This window comes from Apiospora aurea, assembly GCF_038362705.1.
Source record: "Apiospora aurea strain CBS 24483 chromosome Unknown utg000001l_segment0_segment0, whole genome shotgun sequence".
NCBI lineage: Eukaryota > Fungi > Ascomycota > Sordariomycetes > Amphisphaeriales > Apiosporaceae > Apiospora > Apiospora aurea.
The window spans coordinates 7,673,877-7,694,324 of record NW_027117388.1 but is presented as its reverse complement, the minus strand read 5'-3'; the positions used below and the strand labels follow the sequence as shown (position 1 = coordinate 7,694,324).

At 57.6% G+C, this 20,448-nt stretch overlaps 9 protein-coding genes across 9 annotated transcripts; 5 read left to right on the top strand and 4 right to left on the bottom strand.

Annotated features, from left to right (window-relative positions):
- Positions 1 to 808: 808 nt before the first annotated feature.
- On the bottom strand, positions 809 to 2,297 carry PG986_002365 (uncharacterized protein; the record flags this gene model as incomplete). Its single annotated transcript, XM_066838587.1, has 4 exons — positions 809 to 1,796; positions 1,848 to 1,975; positions 2,043 to 2,143; positions 2,195 to 2,297. The coding sequence occupies 4 exons, from the start codon at positions 2,295 to 2,297 to the stop codon at positions 809 to 811; spliced, it is 1,320 nt and encodes a 439-aa protein (XP_066707480.1).
- A 930-nt stretch (positions 2,298 to 3,227) lies between these two features.
- Positions 3,228 to 4,809, top strand: PG986_002364 (uncharacterized protein; the record flags this gene model as incomplete). The annotated part of the gene is made up of 2 exons (XM_066838586.1): positions 3,228 to 3,383; positions 3,511 to 4,809. 2 exons carry the CDS (start codon positions 3,228 to 3,230, stop codon positions 4,807 to 4,809), a joined length of 1,455 nt encoding a protein of 484 aa, XP_066707479.1.
- Positions 4,810 to 5,073: 264 nt separating this feature from the next.
- Positions 5,074 to 5,895, bottom strand: PG986_002363 (3' exoribonuclease; the record flags this gene model as incomplete). Its single annotated transcript, XM_066838585.1, has 1 exon — positions 5,074 to 5,895. The coding sequence occupies one exon, from the start codon at positions 5,893 to 5,895 to the stop codon at positions 5,074 to 5,076; it is 822 nt and encodes a 273-aa protein (XP_066707478.1).
- A 1,303-nt stretch (positions 5,896 to 7,198) lies between these two features.
- PG986_002362 (uncharacterized protein) lies at positions 7,199 to 7,558 on the top strand (the record flags this gene model as incomplete). The annotated part of the gene is made up of 1 exon (XM_066838584.1): positions 7,199 to 7,558. The coding sequence occupies one exon, from the start codon at positions 7,199 to 7,201 to the stop codon at positions 7,556 to 7,558; it is 360 nt and encodes a 119-aa protein (XP_066707477.1).
- Positions 7,559 to 10,427: 2,869 nt separating this feature from the next.
- Positions 10,428 to 12,164, top strand: PG986_002361 (uncharacterized protein; the record flags this gene model as incomplete). Its single annotated transcript, XM_066838583.1, has 1 exon — positions 10,428 to 12,164. The coding sequence occupies one exon, from the start codon at positions 10,428 to 10,430 to the stop codon at positions 12,162 to 12,164; it is 1,737 nt and encodes a 578-aa protein (XP_066707476.1).
- A 199-nt stretch (positions 12,165 to 12,363) lies between these two features.
- Positions 12,364 to 13,397, bottom strand: PG986_002360 (uncharacterized protein; the record flags this gene model as incomplete). Its single annotated transcript, XM_066838582.1, has 2 exons — positions 12,364 to 12,403; positions 12,454 to 13,397. 2 exons carry the CDS (start codon positions 13,395 to 13,397, stop codon positions 12,364 to 12,366), a joined length of 984 nt encoding a protein of 327 aa, XP_066707475.1.
- A 317-nt stretch (positions 13,398 to 13,714) lies between these two features.
- Positions 13,715 to 15,005, bottom strand: PG986_002359 (uncharacterized protein; the record flags this gene model as incomplete). The annotated part of the gene is given in 5 exon segments (XM_066838581.1): positions 13,715 to 13,952; positions 13,968 to 14,143; positions 14,214 to 14,476; positions 14,527 to 14,668; positions 14,733 to 15,005. Coding segments are annotated over 5 exon segments (1,092 nt in total), but the record flags the coding sequence as incomplete, so codon positions are not given.
- Positions 15,006 to 15,972: 967 nt separating this feature from the next.
- On the top strand, positions 15,973 to 17,308 carry PG986_002358 (alpha-N-arab-like proteininofuranosidase; the record flags this gene model as incomplete). The annotated part of the gene is made up of 3 exons (XM_066838580.1): positions 15,973 to 16,340; positions 16,414 to 16,777; positions 16,838 to 17,308. The coding sequence occupies 3 exons, from the start codon at positions 15,973 to 15,975 to the stop codon at positions 17,306 to 17,308; spliced, it is 1,203 nt and encodes a 400-aa protein (XP_066707473.1).
- Positions 17,309 to 18,570: 1,262 nt separating this feature from the next.
- Positions 18,571 to 20,069, top strand: PG986_002357 (uncharacterized protein; the record flags this gene model as incomplete). The annotated part of the gene is made up of 4 exons (XM_066838579.1): positions 18,571 to 18,828; positions 18,896 to 19,144; positions 19,194 to 19,615; positions 19,676 to 20,069. The coding sequence occupies 4 exons, from the start codon at positions 18,571 to 18,573 to the stop codon at positions 20,067 to 20,069; spliced, it is 1,323 nt and encodes a 440-aa protein (XP_066707472.1).
- Between the last annotated feature and the right edge of the window lie 379 nt (positions 20,070 to 20,448).

Here is a 20,448-nt window from a genome sequence, read left to right as displayed (position 1 = left end):
TGTCACTTTGGTGTGATGAATACAAGTCCAGGAATCTTCTCCTCTGTCTGCCATCTGCCTTGATATTTATATGCCAAACTGACTCACCCTTCGGAGAAACCTAGATGGCCTCGGGTGGGCTTCGACTCTATACACGTGAACGGTAAACGGTTTTCCAACGGCGACGAGCCATGATTCCCTTGAACTCAAAAGCGCCCAGAAGCCAGAGAAGTCTCATTGGGGAGGCGTTCGTTTCTGCCTGTCGGCGATGGCTCGAGTTGACCAAACACAGGGGAAGATGAGAAAGAATCTGCACCGTAGAGTTGACTGAAGGCAGACATCCCAAGTGCGCCGCCCCTTTCATGGCTTGCCTGGGACATGGGCTCTCGAGCCCGATTGAGCGAGATCAATCACCAGGCCAAGTCACGGAGGCTGGATCGGCATATGGCGAACACAGTGTCTACACGGACTGTACTGGACCGAGTCCGAGGGGACAGCCCAAGCCATCGGTTCTAACATCGAGGGTTTTCGAGTTGAATTTCGACAGGCCATTCGTTACCCGTGCAATGACATGACCGCGGGACATTCCTACCAATCCAAGTTGAAGTTGCCGATATAGTCAGTTTGCTGGCTACTGAATTGGCCTCGGGAATATCAGACTGCGATACTGCCCAGATTGGCAATCTCGGCAATCGGGAGTAACCATTGCCTCGACTGAACAAATGATTTTGATTGGTGAATTGACGACCGCGCTCTGCCCAAACTGGTATCTATATAATTCCTGCCGCCGCGTCCCTCTGCCGGACTTCACCCATAAAACCTGTCAGATCTAGGTAGCCCCCAGGGCATTGAGCGCCGCCTTCAGCTCCCTGACTGCCGTGGGCACGTCCTCAAAGTTGAGAGCCGAGATAGCCCACTTCGCGTGCTTTTGCGCCTGTACTATGGACATGTCGTCGGCCTGGTAGACAGAGTTGGTGGGCGGACCGCCACTGTAGCTCGACGCCGGCGGCTGTTGCGCGGGAGGTGAGCGTGTCGGCCCTGAGGACTGTGTCGGTTGACGAGGGGCCTGGTTGTAGAAGCTGCTCGCCGGAGGTGCGCTCGGCTGGTTGGGTGTGAAGTTTTGCGGAGGCGGAGGGAGACCGGGCCCAGGTGCGGCTTTTGGAGCGGAAGGCTGGTGGACAGGGGGCTGGGGTTGTTGGTAGAAGGACTGCGGCGTGTCCGGCAGGGTTGGGGGTGAAATGGTCCCAGAAGGCGCGGCTGGCGCGTTCGAGCCCGGAAAGACTGTCGGCGGGCTTGGGATACTAAAGTCGGGATCTCCCACAGACGAAGGAGCTCCGGGGGCGGACGGCAGTCGGAGAGGTGGGTCATCACCTGCTGACCCGGACGGCGCCGAAGGAAAGTAGCCATCATGGGTGGGCTGGTCTGGCGGTGCGATGGGCGACACTTGCTCGGGCGGAATAGCGGAATGTGGAGGAGATGTAGGAGCCGAGACGGTGGCCGGTGATATAGCGGACGCTTTGGGGTCGAGGTAGTTCTTGTCTGCTTCCTCTGGTACGTCCTCGACCGTGGCGGATCGAGGCAGTCCTCCCAGTGCTTGGACCTCGGGGTCGTTGGGGTCCAGCTGTTCTTCTGCCTTTTCCTCCTGGGGCTTCGGGTTCGACTCGTTCGGGTCCTTGCCCTCCTTGATGGCTCTCAATATCCGGGCAGCGTTCCATTTCGCATATTTGATCTTTTGTTCCGTCTCGGCGTCGGCCGGGCCCCAGATGTTGACGAGGTGGAAGAAGGTGGCGGCGGCTTCGAATGTGACGGCGGTTTGCCTGGGGGTTTATTAGAGATGTGCAGAGGTAGAGCCCGGAGTGAATACTCACTGTGTGACCTTGTTGGCATTTAGGGGCCGCAGCGCACGCTCAAGTGTCTCCTGGGCAAACTGCTCGACGTATGCCTTGCCAGCCACATCGTCGAGTATCGCATCGTTTCCGGCTTGTTCCGATTTGGTCTGTGGGTTTGCGCAAGGTTAGCGCTCTGTGTGGTGTCGGCGAGGGATATTAAGGGGTCGGGCGTACCTGTTCAAGCTTGTCCATCAGGGCCATGGTGAACTGCAAGCAGTCATCGTCGGTGCTGTGTAGCTGCTTGGCGAGGATCTGGTTGACGACCCAGTATTCGCCTGTTCTCCAGTCAGTATTTTGGGGCTCTCGGGTGAGAGGCAAAGACGTACACCAGTATGCGATGACGGGCTTGGCCTTCTCGAGCTGCGTCGCGCGCACGACGAAGGGCGTGATGCCCGCCTGCTTGAGGGGTGCGGGGATATTGGCCGCCATGGTCGGGGCTGTCGATGCGCTCGAATAATTACTGTAGTATCGATTAGGATTGCAGGAGGCGTACTTCTTGCTTGCTGGATAATGGTGGGTGGTGGTGTCTTGGGAAATGTTGAAGCTGTATGCGTTTGCCAGCCACCGTCGTCCCTCCTCTACGTAATGGCGGCCAGGCGCCTACAAAGGACGAAAAGTTGCCCACCCCACTGCTAGTGCGGAACTGGAGCCGAGCAAACTGCCTAAAACTGCCCAAGCTTTCACCACACCGTGGCTCAAGCTACAGCGCATCAGCCACAAGGCCCCGGATTCTGAGTTTCTTGCGCTGCTTCTTGCCAGATCGACTCTTTGCGCTGATTTGCTGAGGAGCACCGACGCGTGATACGTTTCCCTACAAAGTCACTCTCCGCCATAGCTCTTGGATATATTATTCTTGGCCACTGGCTACTTGGAATATCTTTCAATTGCTCGAATTGAGCCGTGTCCAATGTATCATCCATTGGTAAATTTCGGGTAGTCCGACATCGTAGAAACAGAAACAGAAACGGCAATACGACAGACGCGGACTGGGAGGGGCGGGCGGTTCAATTGAGACGACGGGCGGGGAGCAGCCCCACGGTTGGCTTAAGTTGACTGCTAATGCATCGCCGCCGCATGCCTGCTCGAGGATGGATGGACTGACTTTATTTCCACGCTGGCCTTTTTGCCAATTAGCTAGCAGCATTGGACAAGGACAAGGACAACTACACCATTCACCTTTCTTCTGCTGCTGCTGCTACTTATTAATTGCCTGGCGTATCCTCGCATCTGCATTCGTGGATGGCCAACTCGGTCCCATCGTTCTGATCTTCCCATCGCGACCTTGTCTTGTTTCTGATCGACTCCATTCCACCACAGCTTTCTTCCCACCCACCGTCGTGATCGACTGACTGGTTGACCATGCATGCCTCCAACCCCACACTAGCTACCGTTGCCGTAGCTCTGCTCTCGGCTCTGCCGACTGTGAGCGCCGGCATCTACACCAAGAACTCGCCCGTCCTCCAGGTCGATGCCAAGAGCTATGACAGGCTCGTAGCGAAGACCAACTACACCACCGTAAGTCCTTTCTGATTGTTCTAGCTTCGTGCAGCTACGCCTCCCATCCAATCACTTGCACCGGGGATGGCTCCAACAAATGCACCCACCTCATGACTCGGCCACTGACATCACTTCCCTGCTTTAGGTCCTCGAATTCTACGCGCCCTGGTGCGGCCACTGCCAGAACCTCAAGCCCGCCTACGAAAAGGCCGCCAAGAACCTCGAGGGCCTCGCCCAGGTCGCCGCCATCAACTGCGACGAGGACGAGAACAAGCCCTTCTGCGGCCAGTTCGGCGTCCAGGGCTTCCCGACACTCAAGATCGCCCGCCCGGGCAAGAAGTACGGCAAGCCCGTCGTCGACGACTACAACGGACCCCGCTCCGCCAAGGGCATCGTCGACGCCGTCGTCGACAAGATCAGCAACCACGTCAAGCGCGTCACCGACAAGGACCTCGACGCCTTCCTCAGCACCAAGAACGGCACCGCCAAGGCCATCCTGTTTACCGAGAAGGGCACCACCAGCGCCCTGCTCAAGAGCCTCGCCATCGACTTCCTCGATGTCATCCAGGTCGCCCAGATCCGCAACAAGGAGGCCAAGGCCAACGAGCTGTTCGGCGTCAGCTCGTACCCGTCCCTCGTGCTCCTCCCCGGCGGCGAGCAGCCCGGTCTCCTGTACGATGGCGAGATGAAGAAGGACGCCATGGTCAAGTTCCTGTCGCAGGCCGGCGCACCCAACCCGGTCTCTGGCGCGGCCAAGCCCAAGGCCAAGAAGGAGAAGAAGGAGAAGGCCTCCTCCAAGTCGTCCGACGCTAAGAGCAAGACCAAGGAGACGGCCGAAGAAGAGACCACCGCTTCCGAGACTCCCAAGGCCACCAAGGCCGCTGAAGTTGCACCCGCCATCCCCGCCATCACCGAGCCCTCGAAGCTGATAAAGGAGTGCCTGAACCCCAAGTCCGGCACTTGTATTTTGGCCGTCGTCCCCTCGGCCCACGGCGAGACCGCCGAGAAGGCCCTCGGAAGCCTGTCGGAGCTCGCTCACAAGCACCAGCACGCCCAGCGCCACCTGTTCCCCTTCTACGAGATCCACGCGGCGGACGAGAACGTGGCGGCTCTCGTGAAGAGCCTCGAGCTCGCGTCCGAGGTCGAGATCATTGCGGTCAACGGCAAGCGCAAGTGGTGGAGGCAGTACAGCGGCGACTTCAGCGGCGAGAGCATCGAGTCGTGGATCGACGCCATCCGCCTGAGCGAGGGCGCCAAGAAGAAGCTCCCCGCCGGTGTGTTGTCCGACGTTGCCGAGGAGACGCCCAAGGCCGAGAAGGTCGACGTCAAGGTCGAGGACGAGGTCAAGGTCGAGGTGCCCACCGAGGAGGAGTCGACCTCGTGGCAGGGCGCTGAGCCTACGCCCGAGGCCACCCCGGCCCCTGAGGAGCATGATGAGCTCTAGATGTTTAGTAACGACATTGATCACACTAGCATATCTGCCAAAATGTAATGAGCCAAGAAGCCAGCATATCCAAGTCAAAATCTCAATAACTGACAAACGGTCTACTTGATCTTCGTCTCTATCTCGTGACCGTGACCAAACCGAAAACGCCATGCAGATGCTATTTGTGCCGGATGTTGATGGCATGTACATTATGCCCCCTTCACGTGCCCATTTGTTTTTATCTTCTCTAGTAGTAGTGCTTCCTCCTTCTCCTTTCCTCGATCAATCCAGGTCCATACTGCTCACCACCTCGCCCCGGCCAATGGCCCCTTCTTGCACCATCAGCTCGCCCTTGTCCCGCACCACACCGTCCAAGAAGTCGCGAACTCCCTTGCAGCCGTCGGCGGCGGTGGCCATCATGCCCTCCAGTCGTGTCAGCTGGACGCGACTCTCGCACACCATGGCGACCACCTTGTCGGTAGCCCCCAGCGTCGCGAGCGTCAGGAACGGCAGCTCCTGCTCCTCCTGCGTGTTGAGATCCAACAACGGGTCCGCCTCCTCGTCGGCGGCCGCATATGACGATGTCGAGCCGGCGGTGCAGGCGACCAGGTAGTCCGTCATGGGCACGCCGGCGTCGACGAGGGCGAGGCTGGCGGCGTTGATGAGGCAGGCGAGCAGGGAGCCGTCTTGCGAGAGCACGTTGAGCGAGATGTGGATCGTGGACCGCGGGCCGTAGGACTGGCCCTGCACGGTCGCGGCGAGGCCCGAGGCGATGGTGGTCTGCATTTCCTGGAGGCGCTTGTCGTTGCGGCCCCGTCTTTTGCGGTCGACGGTCGCGAAGGGGGCGATCATGATGCTGACGGCGACGGTGGCGCCCAGGCCGTGGGAGGTCGGGGCTGTCGAGGCGGAGGAGGTGGACTTGGTGTCGCGCTCGTTGGGGCCGGTGATGATGCACTGGATCTTGGTGTTGCCCATCTCGAGGTAGGCGGAGCCGTCGGCGCTGGGTTGGACGCCGAGTTGGCCCTTTTGCTGGCGCAGCTCGTTCCAGCGCCGGCCGTCGACGCGGAGGAGGGCGAGGTTGTAGGTTGAGGTGTCGAGGGGCATCTTGTCGGTGGGAGGCTGCGATGCCGGATGTGTGTGGGAGGTTGGTGGTTTTCGGCGGCGGCCCGTCGCAATTGGATCGTGTAGTTCTTTGCGCTTCGATTTGCTTGGTCCTAGTTGGATGTCTTGGGTATTCTCTTTGGGGGTCGTGGGTATGTTGTTGTTTGCGCTGTTGTCTGTTCCCAGTGCAGGTTTGGAGCTGCTGCACTGGACGTCCAACTAAAAGCTCAATGGGCTTGAAGCTCTAGGAAAAATTTGGTGGGGCTGATCGCGGGATTGCGGGACAAGGCGGGGCCTAAAGATCTCCAGGCACTGGGCCCTGGCAGCAACAGCGACAACCTCTCGTCAATATCACTTTTTGAAGGAAATATTTCAGGCTTATGTAACCACTAGATTCGCGTCTCATCCATGAATCTACGGTCACTACCTTGGATTCGAACAAAGATGCCCATGTACAATGTCATGAGACACGGGTTACCCGCGGTCGTCAGCAGAATCTGGTACCTCACGTCTTTCGTCGTAGCCCCTGTGAAACTGCTCCGAGCTAGGAGATTTGGTCGCGATCTTCTATTCTGTTTGAAACCATAGCTATTGTCTATGGACACGTCTGGGATTTACCCGGTATGTTTCAGATAGCTGAGTGACCGGCGCTGAGTCCGACTTGCCTACACCGGTGAAGATGGAGAAAAGGGGAAATGGCCACCCACCCGGCCTGGATTTCAGAAGAACCAGCCTGGATTCCTACATCACCTGCCTCAGTAGAAAGGCCATAGATAGAAGCCATTGAAGCATACCTCACTCTTTGATTCCTCGGTCGCTGTAAGGCACACAGGTAAGGGCTCAGACATCATGGCAACCATGGCATCGTAGATGCCGCCTGCGAAGTACAATCCAGTCTTTCTCAACTTCATACTTTAACTGGCCAGAAACAGACTATGACAAAGCATGGCGTCGCGTCGAAGAGCAAGCATCGCCCACCCCTCGGATAGTGAAGCTGCAACAACTATGGACGCTGTGGCTCCACGATATATCGCTGGGGCTCAAACGGCTAACCCTTGATAGAGAAGCCCGAGCCGGCATTGAAATCTTTGGACATCATAGCCTAGCAAACAGTACAAACAGTACCGCGGCGGAATGGCCTCTGCTCGAAGAAATATTACTGGAGTACGACCAATGCATCATTGCTGCACTACACCCCCCAACCAGAGCAGAGTTGGAGCCGCTCGCCCGCTTGGACCCCCTCGCGGCATGCTTGAGAAAGGCACAAGAACGTGTTTGGAAGGCCGCCGCCGCCGCCGCTCAAAAAATGCCCAAGCTCATAGTCATGTCCCTCCACTCATATTCTGGTGTCAACCCCAGGTTTGAGTTCGGCGACATGACTGTACTGCCTCTGACAGAAGAGCCCTCTGAGCGACCTGGACCATATGTTGAAATTTGGTGGGATCTACCGTCGAGCGCGTATTCCAAGTGGATGCCCAGCAATAAGGTCTTGCGTTTGTGGCATACCATCGCGGCAAAGAAGCGCGGCAGTGAGCTGTGGGTGGATGTCTTGAACCTGGAAACCAATGCCACCATTTACGGGCGCTTCCCCACCTGTGTAGATGGCAAGGAAGTGCCCTTCAGCTGCCGTAGCACAGACTGGAAAGTTGACTATGGGCAATTCTGAAAGCCATGGGGGATAACCATACGACATGGCAACCCGCAGCCTGTAGACCTGGCTGCGGATCTTACGAGGTTATGAGAAGAGTGGCGTGGCTGACAGGGAATCGAAAGCGGCGCTCACGTCCGAGGAAAGAGTACCCAGCACAACTTCGCTTTGCCCACTGATATTATGATGGTTTCGATAAGATAGTATGACTCTAGACCTACCAATGCTTCAATCCAGGAATGAAATGTGTTCCCCAACATTTGGTATCTATTCAGTCTTGGTGCGATTTGTAATCTATATCCAGGCTCTTGCAATTGCCGTCTCATCCTCCCCCTCTCCTCTAACAACCAACCCCCATTGCTGTAGGAAGCGGTGTAGTCTTTATTCTTAATTTGTTACTTGTCGGGGTTAAGAATTAATGAAGAAAGAATTCAATGTGATATGTCTCTTGATGTGAGCTGTCCCTCGCCCATAGTCAGACATGTCATATCCCAGTCCTTTTATTTCGGCTGTTAGGTAGATGTGTGACATGTTCAGTCGATATCCCATTTTGCTTACACTTGGGAGAGGTTTATAAAGCTCAAGGAGACTGACCGACCTAGTTTCCCAACCACTGTGGCATGTCGACTACAGTCCTAGTGTATGGTAACCAAAGAGTCTTCTTCTAATTTCTAGTGGCGCTGGTACCAAGTCAAGAGTATCACTCGCAGACATGAAGCCACATATGTAATCTTGTCCGGTTTTTCGTAAAAAGGGGGAATAGGAGAATGGGGAAATGAACGGGTAATTGTGGTTGGCAACGGTTCACTCACTGCAATAGCAAACATTGGTCCTCGGTAGAACTCTGCTTGTGTTGTTGAGAAGACAGTAAATGGTTATCTGTAGGATTCGGGCCACACTGTGAGTTCCTAAACTGCAGTCCGCAAGATTGGTCGCCCCGAAGTAGCTGGGAATCTGACCAAGGGATCTCGAGGGGTATCCCCGTGGCAGAGAAGCTTCGCAACAAACAAATGATGTAACGCCAACATTATCAACAAACCGCCGGGTAGTCTTGATTGTTTCAAAGAAAAGGTTCACCTGACCTACACTCCAAACGTTTGCTCTCTATGGGGTATAGAATGACAAAGCCAGAGTATGTGAAAATGACCAACTTAGTGTCAAACATGCAGCAGACAGGCAAACAGGATAGTTTCAGTAGGCTATATATACCTGTAGTTCCCAACAAATATGCCATATCCTCTCTATATTTATCAATCTGTTCTTCTATTTCATAGCCTTAGACTCGTTGTACGCCTTTGAGCATGGCACCGCGATCCTGGCCTCTGCCCCCCGAACTTACCTACATGATTGTGGATTACCTCCAACTACGAGGCGGCAAAAAACGGGATCGTGAACAGCGGCTGAAGCTCGTCACGGTCTGTCGTCACTGGAGAGATATCATCGAGCCCATCACCTTCCACACATTAGTCAAGATTTGTACGACGTACGACGATCTCACCCGCCTCTCGTCCATTTTCACGAGATGTGAAAGAGGGGTTTATCTCCGGCAGCTTGACATTACGTTCATGAGCTTTCCAGGGATCGAATGCCTGTCGGTCATTAGGACTCTTATGAATCAATTGAATGGCTTAGATGAGGAGGAGCTTCGCCATCCAGGGGTGGATGTTAATATATCCATGTGGACAAACCGTTCAGGGCCAATTACAAACACTGGAGGCCGGATAAAGCGGTACGAGGAAGTTAAAGACGAACTCAGACTTCCTCTTCCAAGGGTTCGCATTATCAAACGGTTGTCTACGGAGGCCTATAACACCCCTGGCTCATCGCCCATTGCCATGTGCATGGCAATGAGTGTGCCCGATGCAACCATTCATAATCTTACGTGTGACATGGACCCCGAGGAGTGGGATTGTGAGTATTTACATACTACATGTTGCTCTGGGTCCTCACAGCGTAGATCGGATTATGAGTGTCTCATGTACCGCTGGCCATACCCACCTGCCCATGTTTAAGCCGTTCGCGTGATAGATAGTAAAAGTAAATTGCTGACACTCATTTTAATAGCAAATTTCGCTGAGACGATTCTCAACTGGCCAACTGGCAAGCCTATCGAGAGGTTGCACGTTTGGGTATGTATGTGTCGAAACGACAAAGTTGCCGTGGGAAACCATGCATCTTCCGTACGTTTATTACGGAAGCTCCACTAGATCTCTCTTGGACTTAAGAAGCTTTCACTTGAAGGTTTAACTGGAGTTGGGATCGAAATTTTTGGGCCATGCCTTGTAGACCGCAAGGCTCCCACCCCGGAGGGGCCGTTACTGGAGGTATTCGAATTCAACTATGTTCAATGTGTTATCAATACCCTGGGCCTCTCAAGAGCGATAGACCTAGAAACCGCTGCCAGCTCCCCTATGACTGCACAAAAAGTACGGCAGGCAGAGGGCCATGTCTGGGAGGCAGCCGCAGCTGCGGCTCGCAACATGCCAAATCTGGAGACGATGGGCCTGTGGTCTGGTACTGGCCCTGGGCTCACTCTTACGTTACGTGGCCACACTGCGCATCTCACTAGGGAGTTCCCCATTTACTGGAAAAGCGGCAAGACATGGACACCCAGCGAGGAGACGGTGAGTATGTGGCGGACCTTGGGAGAGGAACGTAAGGGTCGGGCTAGTATAAGTATGAGAGGCTGCGGGCGAGCTATTCTCTGGGTAGATTCTCCACTTTAAATGATTATTCATACAAACAGTCCATCTTCTTTTCCTTTGCCTCATGCGCCAATCTATTCTGGTCGGTTTCTCTCCGGTCGCCATCGTATCCTCATATCTTGCCAATCAGTATTTGCCTCCCATCGAACGATCGACCACAGCACCTTGCAGGCCCCGCACCAATGGATTCGTTGCCGGTCGAGCTCTGGTGCTCCATCTTCCGGCTCCTGGACCCCGCCGGGCTCGTCGCGGCCAGCCAGGCGTGTCCCGAATTCCGCCGCATCATCAAGCCCGGCCGCGCCCACTTTGTGGAGCGGCTGCTGGCCCTCGAGTGCCGAGCCGAGCACGGTGGGCCGGTGCCGATCTTCCGCCCCCGCGACTACGAGCTGGAGCCGGCCTGGGAGGACGCGGCCTGGACGCGCATGCGCTGGGCGTGCGCGGGCTGCATGCGGCTGCTGCCGGACGCGGCGTTCGACAACCATTCGCTCTTGCGCCTGGGGTATCGCAAGCCGGCGCCGGGCACGCCGGGCAGCCGGGCGGTAACGAGCTGGGAACCTTCGGCAAACGGCTTGCCGCATCGTCCATGGCGCGGGGAGAACCGAAACACGGCCCGCGCGCGGGAGAAGCAGATCCGGAAGCAGTACGGGATCGCGCACACGTGGAACTGGGGGATCCCCAAGGACTCCCAGGACCCGCTGCAGAGGCTCATGTCGTTCCAAGACGCCGGACTGGCGGAGTTCCGGCACTGCGGGCTCGAGTACTTCCAGTGCATGGACATTGAGGAGGAGCGCGACATGTTCGACCGCGCGCTGGCCGCCATCGAGGCCGAGCGGATGGGGCACCGGCGCCACCTCCGACGGTGCAACGAGTGCCGATGGCGGCGCGGCGAGATGAAGGTGCACCGGCTACCGACCGATGACGTCGACTGGCGGCACTCGGGCCCCAATGTGGGCACGGCCGACGTGCCTATCGTGCGCAGCCGGCAGGTCCTCCTGCCCTCGGCCCTGGATCGCTGGTTCCCGGGCTGGTCGTCAGTTTTCTTAAACGGAGTGCGTGGAGGCGAGGGAGAAGATGAGGCGGTGATGATGAACCCCCCCGCGACGGGCCGCCCGCTGCACTTCCGCATCCACCACAAGCTGCGCCAGTACGAGCCGTGGACCCTGTACATGGTGCGGTGCCCGGGTTGCGCGCGCTGGCAGGAGCTGCGCGCCTTCCGGTGCGGCGACGTGTTCCACAAGTGGCAGCCCACCGCCACCCGGGAAGCCGCGTTTGAGAACTGGGATGGCGAGCGGATCACGAACAAGTACATTGACGGGCTGACATGCAACGCGTGTTTCCGGGCGAGGCACGGAGACGAAAGGCTCGCGCGCGAGCTGGGGCGCTGGTGGGGCGTGCTGGCCGACTCGGAGTTGCGCAGGCTCGAGTTCGACATGTCGTACGGCTGGCGCCTGCTCGCGAAACGGGCGGAGTCCTGGCTACTCGACGACGAAGGCGAAGGCGGTGGCGAGCCGAAGATCCCGATCAACCAGTTGACCGGCAACGTGGAGTTTGAGCAGTTGACGGACGCAGAGCGCGCGGCGCTTCGACAGCGGCAGAGGCGCTTGGCCGAGTACGCCGCCAGCGCGCCGCCGTCGGGCACGCCCTCTACGTACCTGCGGACGTTGACCACAGGCCACCGTGACCAGGTGGGGACGAGGTGGATGGAGTACTGGACGAGCGAGTACGGGACCATGGACGACTGGTGGAGTTGGCTGCGGCGGTGCAAGGAGGCGTTCGAGGCGGAGCCGAAGCTGCTGCTCGTGGATCCGGAGTTCGTGGCGGGGGTTATACGGAGGGGAGCGAGGATGGAGCGGGAGGTGTCGTGGGCGCCCCTGTCGGAGTGGACGTATGTGTGGGAGCGGATGAGACAGCAGATTTGAAAAGGGGTAAAGAGTATGAGATGTACGTTGGGAGGATATCTCATCTAGGACACTGGGCTTCGCGAGCTATTGGTGTATATGTACGGAATCGTGAAACCCGTCTCCTATATTGACATGTACCACCAAACTATATAGTATTGTCGCATATACATTGTTGCTTCTACCTCGTACACGCCGGTCCGATCTAATCGGGGCCCCTTTACTTGCCCGCGGCCCAAAACCGATCCAGCGCCTCCTGCCTAACCTCGTAGGCCCAATGATGACAAGTCTGGTGCACGACGGGACTGACCTCCCCCGCTCCTCCTCTTCCTCGTCGCCCTCGTCAAAGACACTGCGCACGCCCATCTGCACGTACTTCTTCAGCAGTATCCGCCGCCACCGCCCCGTCTCGCCCACGCACTTCTTCCACCGCGAAATCTGCCGCTCGTCTTCCCCTTCACACCTTCGGCCCATCCAGAACCGGCAGTACCACTGGAACCAGCCCCTGACGTCGTACTCGTGCGCGATCCAGCCCGCGGCCTCCCACTCCTCGATCGACTGGCCGCAGCTGGCGCCGTACTTGTTGACGGAGGGGTCGTACTCGGTCGATGTCAGTTGGCGGTCGACGTTGATATTGCCTTCGGGGCCCGAGAGCCATTCGGCGGGCAGTTCGCGCCAGTCGCCGGCGACGGTTATGCGCAGGCGTTTGGAGTAGAGGGGCCGCCAGTAGGTCCCGCCGAAGGCGCCTTCGCGCAGGATCGAGGCGGGGGATTTGTTGGGGCGGAAGTCCGGGTGCGATTCGAAGTGATATTCGCCGGTCACTTCGTCGCGGGCTGGGGGCGGGGCGGTGGGCGTCCAGGAGGTCCAGCCGGCGACGATGGTGTCGAGATCGGGGTGCGGTGTGGCGGTGGTGCTAGGCGGAGGAGGTGAGGGTTCGGCCTTGATCTTCGTGCTGCTTGCTGCTGCGCCCTTCTTCGTCTTGGTACTACGCGAACGACGGCTGCCCGACTCTGTTGGTTCTACGAGGGCTTTCTGTAGGGCGTCTTCGTTGTAGGTCGCCGGCCGGGAGGGGGCACTCGCGAGGCGCCGGGAGGTGCGTGTCGGCGGTGCCGGGTCGAGTTTGCGACGTTTGGTTGTAGATGTGGTGGGCGCTTTCGCTTCTTGCGCTGGCTTGCTGTCTTCCAGCCCTAGGTCCTGGACCAGCTCGGCGTTGCGCTTGATGTTGGCCAGGCGCCGGGCTTCGTAGCCGTCCATGTTTACTTATGCGGCGGTTAGCTGGTTATAATTATGGTATTTGCTGTCGCAAATGTTTGGTTATTGACATTCGCCTCTGCTGTTTCGCGACTGGAATTTGGAATACGTCATTGGTTCAGCTCAGTTGTCGCTAATTGCTTTTAGGGGTCCTGGTTCTAGAATAGTGTAACCCCGCCCGGGCTAGTAAGTTCAGCTACAGGGACTCGCCAACACCACAATCAAACAACTCAGCTGTCATAGCGGCTTCCTTCCATACACGACGTAACTACACAGGTGTACAGGTCAGCAAGTACCCAAGAAACCACCGATCGGGAAACTCACAAGTAGCTGTACCCCTTCACCTTGCCCTCCCTCAGCTCGACCTTGGTGGCCTGGACGAACTCCTCGATCTGCTCGGGCGACAGGCCCGCGTTGCGGAGGAGCAGGTAGCTGACGCCGCGCAGGCCGTCGTGCATGTTGCGCTGCTGGTACGCCCCGATGCGCGCGGCCTGCGCGTTCCTGGACCACGGGCTGCAGGGCACTTCGAACCGGTGCGCCTGGATCTCTGTGACTAGGCTCGGTTAGCTTTACTGCCCATTGCCCTTCCCGTGCTGAAAGGGCGGAAGAGCGGAAGGTAGAGAAGGAAGAATATAACACCTACAGCCAATGTCCTTGAGCCAGTCACTGTAGTTCTTCGCCTTTCGCACGTCGAATCCCTTGGCGGTGGCACCGGCAGCACAGTAGTCGAACCACTTGCGCATGTGCGACTCTGCAAGAAATCGGTCAATCGTTAAGAGATTCAATGACGTGATCACCAAAGGGTCACTTGCCTTCAACGCCCTCTCCATCTAATTCCATGGTGCCGTCCTGGATTTCCAGCCAGCCGCCGGGCTTGAGGTGGTCGTACGATTGCTGGAAGAGCCTCTTGGGGTCGCGGATACCGGTGACGATCTGCCGGATGTGGATGTAGTCAAACGTGGGATCCCACAGCCAGTCTTCCTCGCAGTCGTCTTTCTCAAAATGACAGTTGGGAACTTCCGGCTCGGGCTGGATCTTGCTGAGATCCGTCCCCACGACATATGACCCCGGGTTCGCTCGTGCTAGAGGAAGTCAACAAGCAGTTCCTTCTTGTCACGAGGGTCATACCGACCGAACTCGAGAGCCCAGATGCCCGTCCCCGTGGCCACGTCCATGACCCTCTTGGGCGTTTCGACAATCGGCGCCATGGCCAGCTTGCCGCCGAGGATGAGGGTCATCATGGCATGCTGAAAGTCGAGGCGGTCCTGTTCGGCCTACATTGGTTTGGGGGTCGAATGAGCAAGATCCCCTCCCTAGATGGATTATGCGACGCCTGACCTCGTCGTTGGGCAGCAGGTAACTGCCCTCCTTGTATCCATGGTATCGCCTCCCCGACTCCCCGACGACGTGATCGGGCTCGTAGATGGACGAGCCCGTCGGCTCGCGCAGGAGCTCTTCGTCGGCAAAGGTGGGGGAGAAGGCGTTCATGCTCTGATCTGCCGACGGCGCTGCGTTATGCGTGGCATCCATACCTGCGGGAGGAGGCTGGTCTGCCCAATCAGGAGGGGGGGTCTTGCCTGCCGAGACGTGTGGCTTGCTGTAAAGCCCCGGCTACTGCGACGCTAGGTATTCAGGTCAGACCGTTGCGATCGTACCTAGGTTAGCCAAATCTATCGTGCCTTTTCCGTGATATCCTATACTTTGATCTATCATATCATATTCATGAATTTCCATGGCGTGATTCCACTATTCCTCCAGCTACCCCTCAGCGGAGACCTGCTGGAGTCGCAACCGGTGCCGTCGAAATTACTAAGCTGAGATCTTGCCCCTTACTTTGTCGAACCCCGGATTTTAGTAAAGGGGGTATCGGTTACATGCTGTTCACTGTCCAATCCAACAGCAGAGGTTACATCAACTGGCACACTGCATTTTCCCTCGGTCACTGGATGCTATCCGTACTTGAGCTCATGATCCTTCGGCGGACCGAGGCGGCCCTTCCATCCATCAGTCAGTCCTTCGACTCACGAGCTACCCCGCACAAGCTCCCTGCACCTAACGAGTCGACCTATAGCATCTTGTAGCGCCTAGACTCTCTCTCTCCACTCCCCTGCCGACCTCTCCCCGTGTTTGCTCGTGGGATAAGCATGGGACTAGGAGCGCATTCTGGAAATCTGCGCCCAGGGATTTGCCCAGAGTGCAGCACATGAGGATGTAACGATCCAAGGAAACTTACTCCCCCGTGTTCACAAACTTGTGGAGCATGCGGCAGGCTCTCCCCATGGCGGGGAAGCCAGGCGGCCTGCACCCGTAGACCGGGCTATTGAGAGAGTCAATCATATTCTCCCCATGAATCGTCATCGTACAGGTTCGGCGGCCCAGCACGGGTCAGGTCTCAGGTTGGCGGGAGTACATAATGAGACGTCTCTCCCGGCCTCTTGTTGACCGGTCGACCTACTGTTGTTAGTCTTCAGTCGTTCTGACCTAATCTAGCCTGACCTGACGCTGCCTGCGCTGCCTGTTTTGCCTCCACTCTAGACTCCTCCTCGTTTTTGCTTTGTGTGACAGGCTGTTGCTCACCATGAAGTCAATTCTCGCCGCGGGCTTTTTGGCTCTCGCGTCGCATGTAGGCCTCGGCAGCGCGCAGACGTTCGACCCGAACAAGGCGGCGCCGCAGAACTTCGACCTGTCCAAGATCGGGACAGACATGAAGACCAACACGACGTTTTCGAACCCCGTCTCGACGGAGAACATCGGGGATCCCTTCATGACCAAGTACACGTCCGAGGGGCAGGAGTGGTATCTGTACACCTTCTCGACCAACGACAACATCACCCTCAAGCGGTCGCGGTCGTTGACGGACAATTGGGATAACGCGGAGACTCGGGTCGTTTTCAAGCCGGATGCCACGGGCAAGGATGCCGGGCAGCCTTGGTCGTCCTCCATCTGGTAAGTTCTTGTTTCCCATGCGCGCGCTGCACCATAGTATGATGTGTAAGTGTTAACTGTCGCAACCATCCAGGGCCCCGGAGATTCACAACATCAGCGGCAAGTGGTACATCATCTTCACGGCGGCGCCCGACGGCGACAACCCGCCGCCGCTGCAGGACGCCCTGTGCCCGATCAACTGCCCGGCCGTGAACCACCGGATGTTCGTGCTCGAGTCGACGGGCGCCGACCCGTGGACGTCCGACTTCCCGATGAAGAGCATGCTGAACACGTACGACCAGTTCGCCATCGACGGGACCTACTTCAGCTACGGGGACAAGCTGTACCACATCTACAGCTGCTGGGAGAACGCCTACTCGGCCTGGCCGGCCAATCTGTGTATTACGGAGATGTCGGACCCGTGGACGGTGAAGTCTAACTTGACAGATCGCATGATAGTGAGTTTTATCACGATAAAGATATATAACGAAATCAATTCTGACTGTAAACAATCACAGATTTCCATCCCCGACCAGCCCTGGGAGCAAGTCCCCTACGGCCGCCCGATCCGCCTCGCGACCAACGAAGGCCCGCAGCAGCTGACCAACCCCAAGACGGGCCAGAACTTCGTCATCTACAGCGCGGCGCGGGTCAACACGCCCTACTACTGCCTCGGCCAGCTCGAGCTGGTGGGCAACGACCCGATGCAGTACCAGTCCTGGCGCAAGCACACGGCGGGCTGCGTCTTCCACCAGAACACGCAGGCGGGCGTCTACGGGACGGGCCACGCGAGCTTCACGACGTCGCCCGACGGGAACGAGCACTATATCGTGTACCATGCACAGACCACGGCGAAGCCGGTCGCGGACCTGTATCGGACGGCGCGCATCCAGAAGTTCGACTGGAATGAGGATGGAACGCCGAAGTTCCCGTTGGCGGAGAATGGCCCGTTTGCGGTGCCGGCGGGCCAGAAGGCGTTGGCGAAGTAATCAGTCGCACGAGAGATCAGAGAGAGCTTTCAGAGCAGAGCATCACCAGCATCTACCTAATATATATACCTAGCTCATAGTGTAAAGGCAAAGTCTCATTTCAGTTGAGCTATAATCAACGAATCGGTTAGAGCAGAAGCCGGAGAGTCCGAAGTCGGCAGAGGGCGGTGTGTTGTCCCTCACCCCTGTCTTCAGAGTCGTGTCATTGTCGTGCGAATTTAGTCTTTGACTGCCATGTCATGAACCCGCCGAGGATTTGGAGCCGAGCTAATGCGTGGTACTAACTTTGGTACTCGACAAGGATAACTAAACTTACCCCTAAGACGTGGTATGTATGCAGCGCTATATGCAGTGCGATATGCAAGTACTCTTGAGCTGCTGCGCGGGGATTGCATGTCATTCATGCAAGTTTTCATGACATGGCTGAGGGAATTTTCCAGGTTTTCCCTGCTGCCAAGGGCGAACCGTTATTCCGTTATTTCGTTCAGTGGATGCCCACCCTCGTCATCGTTTCATTCCACTCTGCCACTCTGCTTTCCCCAACTCCGCATCCCCGTCGTACCACACTACCCCGCAACGAGAACGACCGGGGTCGTTCGGTCAATACTCGGTGGTCGACCTTTTCAGTTAGCGCCTTGCTCCCCACAGCCCAGGCTGTCCGGAGAAATCCAGTGGAATATGACCGTATGAGGACCATCATCCTACTCGGGAAAATCGAGTATTAGAGATGTCTGAATTCCCATTGGCCTATCAAGGTTCCACATCGATCACTTACATCACAATACACGGTGGTCCCCAAAAGCCGCTACTCACCCTTCGAGTACATACTCAGAGATGGGCAGATGGGTGGACACGGAAAGCCAAGTCCTCACCGGCAGCATCGGTTAACAAACAGTAGCGCGGCAGAGCGACTGTTGTCTCTCCCCATTTCTCGGGTCAATGTTCGGTCCTTCTATCGCCGCCGCCGTCCTTGGCAACTATATCGGCTCACCTGGGTTCACCTTGACGTCTTCTATTACCTACTGGTACCTTTTTTTTCATGCCGGGTGACCTACACTTGCCTGCAGTACGCCCCTTGGCATAACGGGGGCCGCACATGGACAATGGGGCTGGTTCTGCGGAAGATGCCGTTCAGCTGGCCTGGCCGAGTTCCGGGAAATGATTCAAAAGGGGCTCTGCGCCGCTGTTGTTGGCATGGAATTCACGAGCTGGGCTGACAACCTCGTCGCAACAACTCTGCCTTGTCTGCCTTCTTCGAAAAAATGTTGTTCCCAAGTCTCCTGCTGTCCGCGGCTGCCTTTGCTGGCGCGGCGGCGGCTCAGGGCGTGAGCACCTATGTCAACCCGGCCGTGCCCACCGGCACTCCTATCCCGGCCAACTACACCGGCCCCTTGCGCCCTCAAGTGCACTACTCGCCGCCGACGGGCTTCATGAATGACCCGAATGGCATGTTCTACCTGAACGGCGTGTTCCACTTGTACTACCAGTACAACCCGACCGGCCTAGGGGCAGGCAACCAGGTGAGTAACTGATCTTGCCCATCGGGCTTTCGTGCGTCACCATTGCTCAGGCTAACCCAAACAATAGCACTGGGGCCACGCGACAAGCAAAGACGGCTACACCTGGGAGAACCAGCCCATCGCCCTGTTCCCGCCCGAGGAGAAGCAGTACGTCTTCTCCGGCAGCGTCGTCGTCGACGCCAACAACACGAGCGGCTTCTTCCCCAACCAGACCAACGGCGTCGTCGCCATCTTCACCCTCGCGCTCTACAACGAGGACGGCTCCGGCGGCCCGCAGACGCAGGCCATCGCCTACTCCCCACGACGAGGGCTACACGTTCCAGTACTACGCCCAGAACCCCGTCATCGACAGCACGAGCAGCCAGTTCCGCGACCCCAAGGTGATTCGGTATGAGGACCACTGGGCCATGGTTGTAGCCTACTCGCAGGAGTTCGCGGTCGGCATCTTCACGAGTACCGACTTGAAGAAGTGGACGTGGGCGTCCAACTTCACGGACCACGGTCTCCTGGGCGCGCAGTACGAGTGTCCCAACTTGGTCAAGATGCCGGTACGTGATCGGGAGAGCGGCGAAGTGGTCGACGAGAAGTACGTCATTACTCTCTCGGTCCAGCCGGGCGCGCCGCTCGGTGGCTCGACTACGCAGTACTTCATTGGCGACTTCAACGGCACCCACTTCAGCACGCTGGATGCGGCGACCCGCGTGACGGATTTCGCCAAGGACAACTATGCCGCGCAGTTCTTCTACGGCGTTGAAGGCAACCAGATCAGCCTGGGCTGGGCCAGCAAGTAAGTGACAGCCGCCCCAGACTTGATGGACAACTTCTTCCAGACTAACCGACATTGTAGCTGGCAATACACGCAACAAGTCCCGACCGGCAACAACGAGGGCTGGCGCAGCGCCATGACCCTGCCCCGGGCCAGCTACCTCACCAAGGCCCCCCGCATCGGCTGGACCATGGTCGACGAGATCTACGACACCGCGCCCATCCTGGGCGACTCGCTCGCCACCAAGACCATGGGCAACGGCAGCGTGACCGTCGACTACGCCGACGTCGCGTCCAACGCCCTCTACATCGAGGCCAACGTGACGGGCATCGACGTCGCCAAGGCGACCTCCTTCTCGACCCTGAACCTGACCTTCACGTCGCCCGCCTCGGGCGAGTCGCTGCGGTCCGGGTTCTACTTTGGGGGGCGACAACCCGTTCTTCGTGGACCGCGGCCAGCTGCGCGGGTTCGATAATGTGTTCTTCACCGACAAGTTCAGCGTCGCGGACGTGTACTACGACAGCAGCGCCGACAAGACGGCGTCGTGGCGCGTGCAGGCGGTGATTGACCGCAGCATGTACGAGGTGTTCCTCGACGGTGGACGGCACGCGGGGACGGTGCTGTTGTACCCGACGCAGCCCCTGACCATGGTCAATGTTGCTGCGCGGGATCTGCCGGCGGGTGCGAAGGTGAGTGTTGCGGTTTGGGCCCTCAAGAGTACATGGGCTGGGCAGGCCAACGAGCAGGGGACGGTGATGGGAAATGTCACGACAACGCCTAAGAGGCATATGATTTATGAGGGGGGTTCTCGACGTAATGGGTAGTGTCGAATGATGCGACCTGGATAGACATAC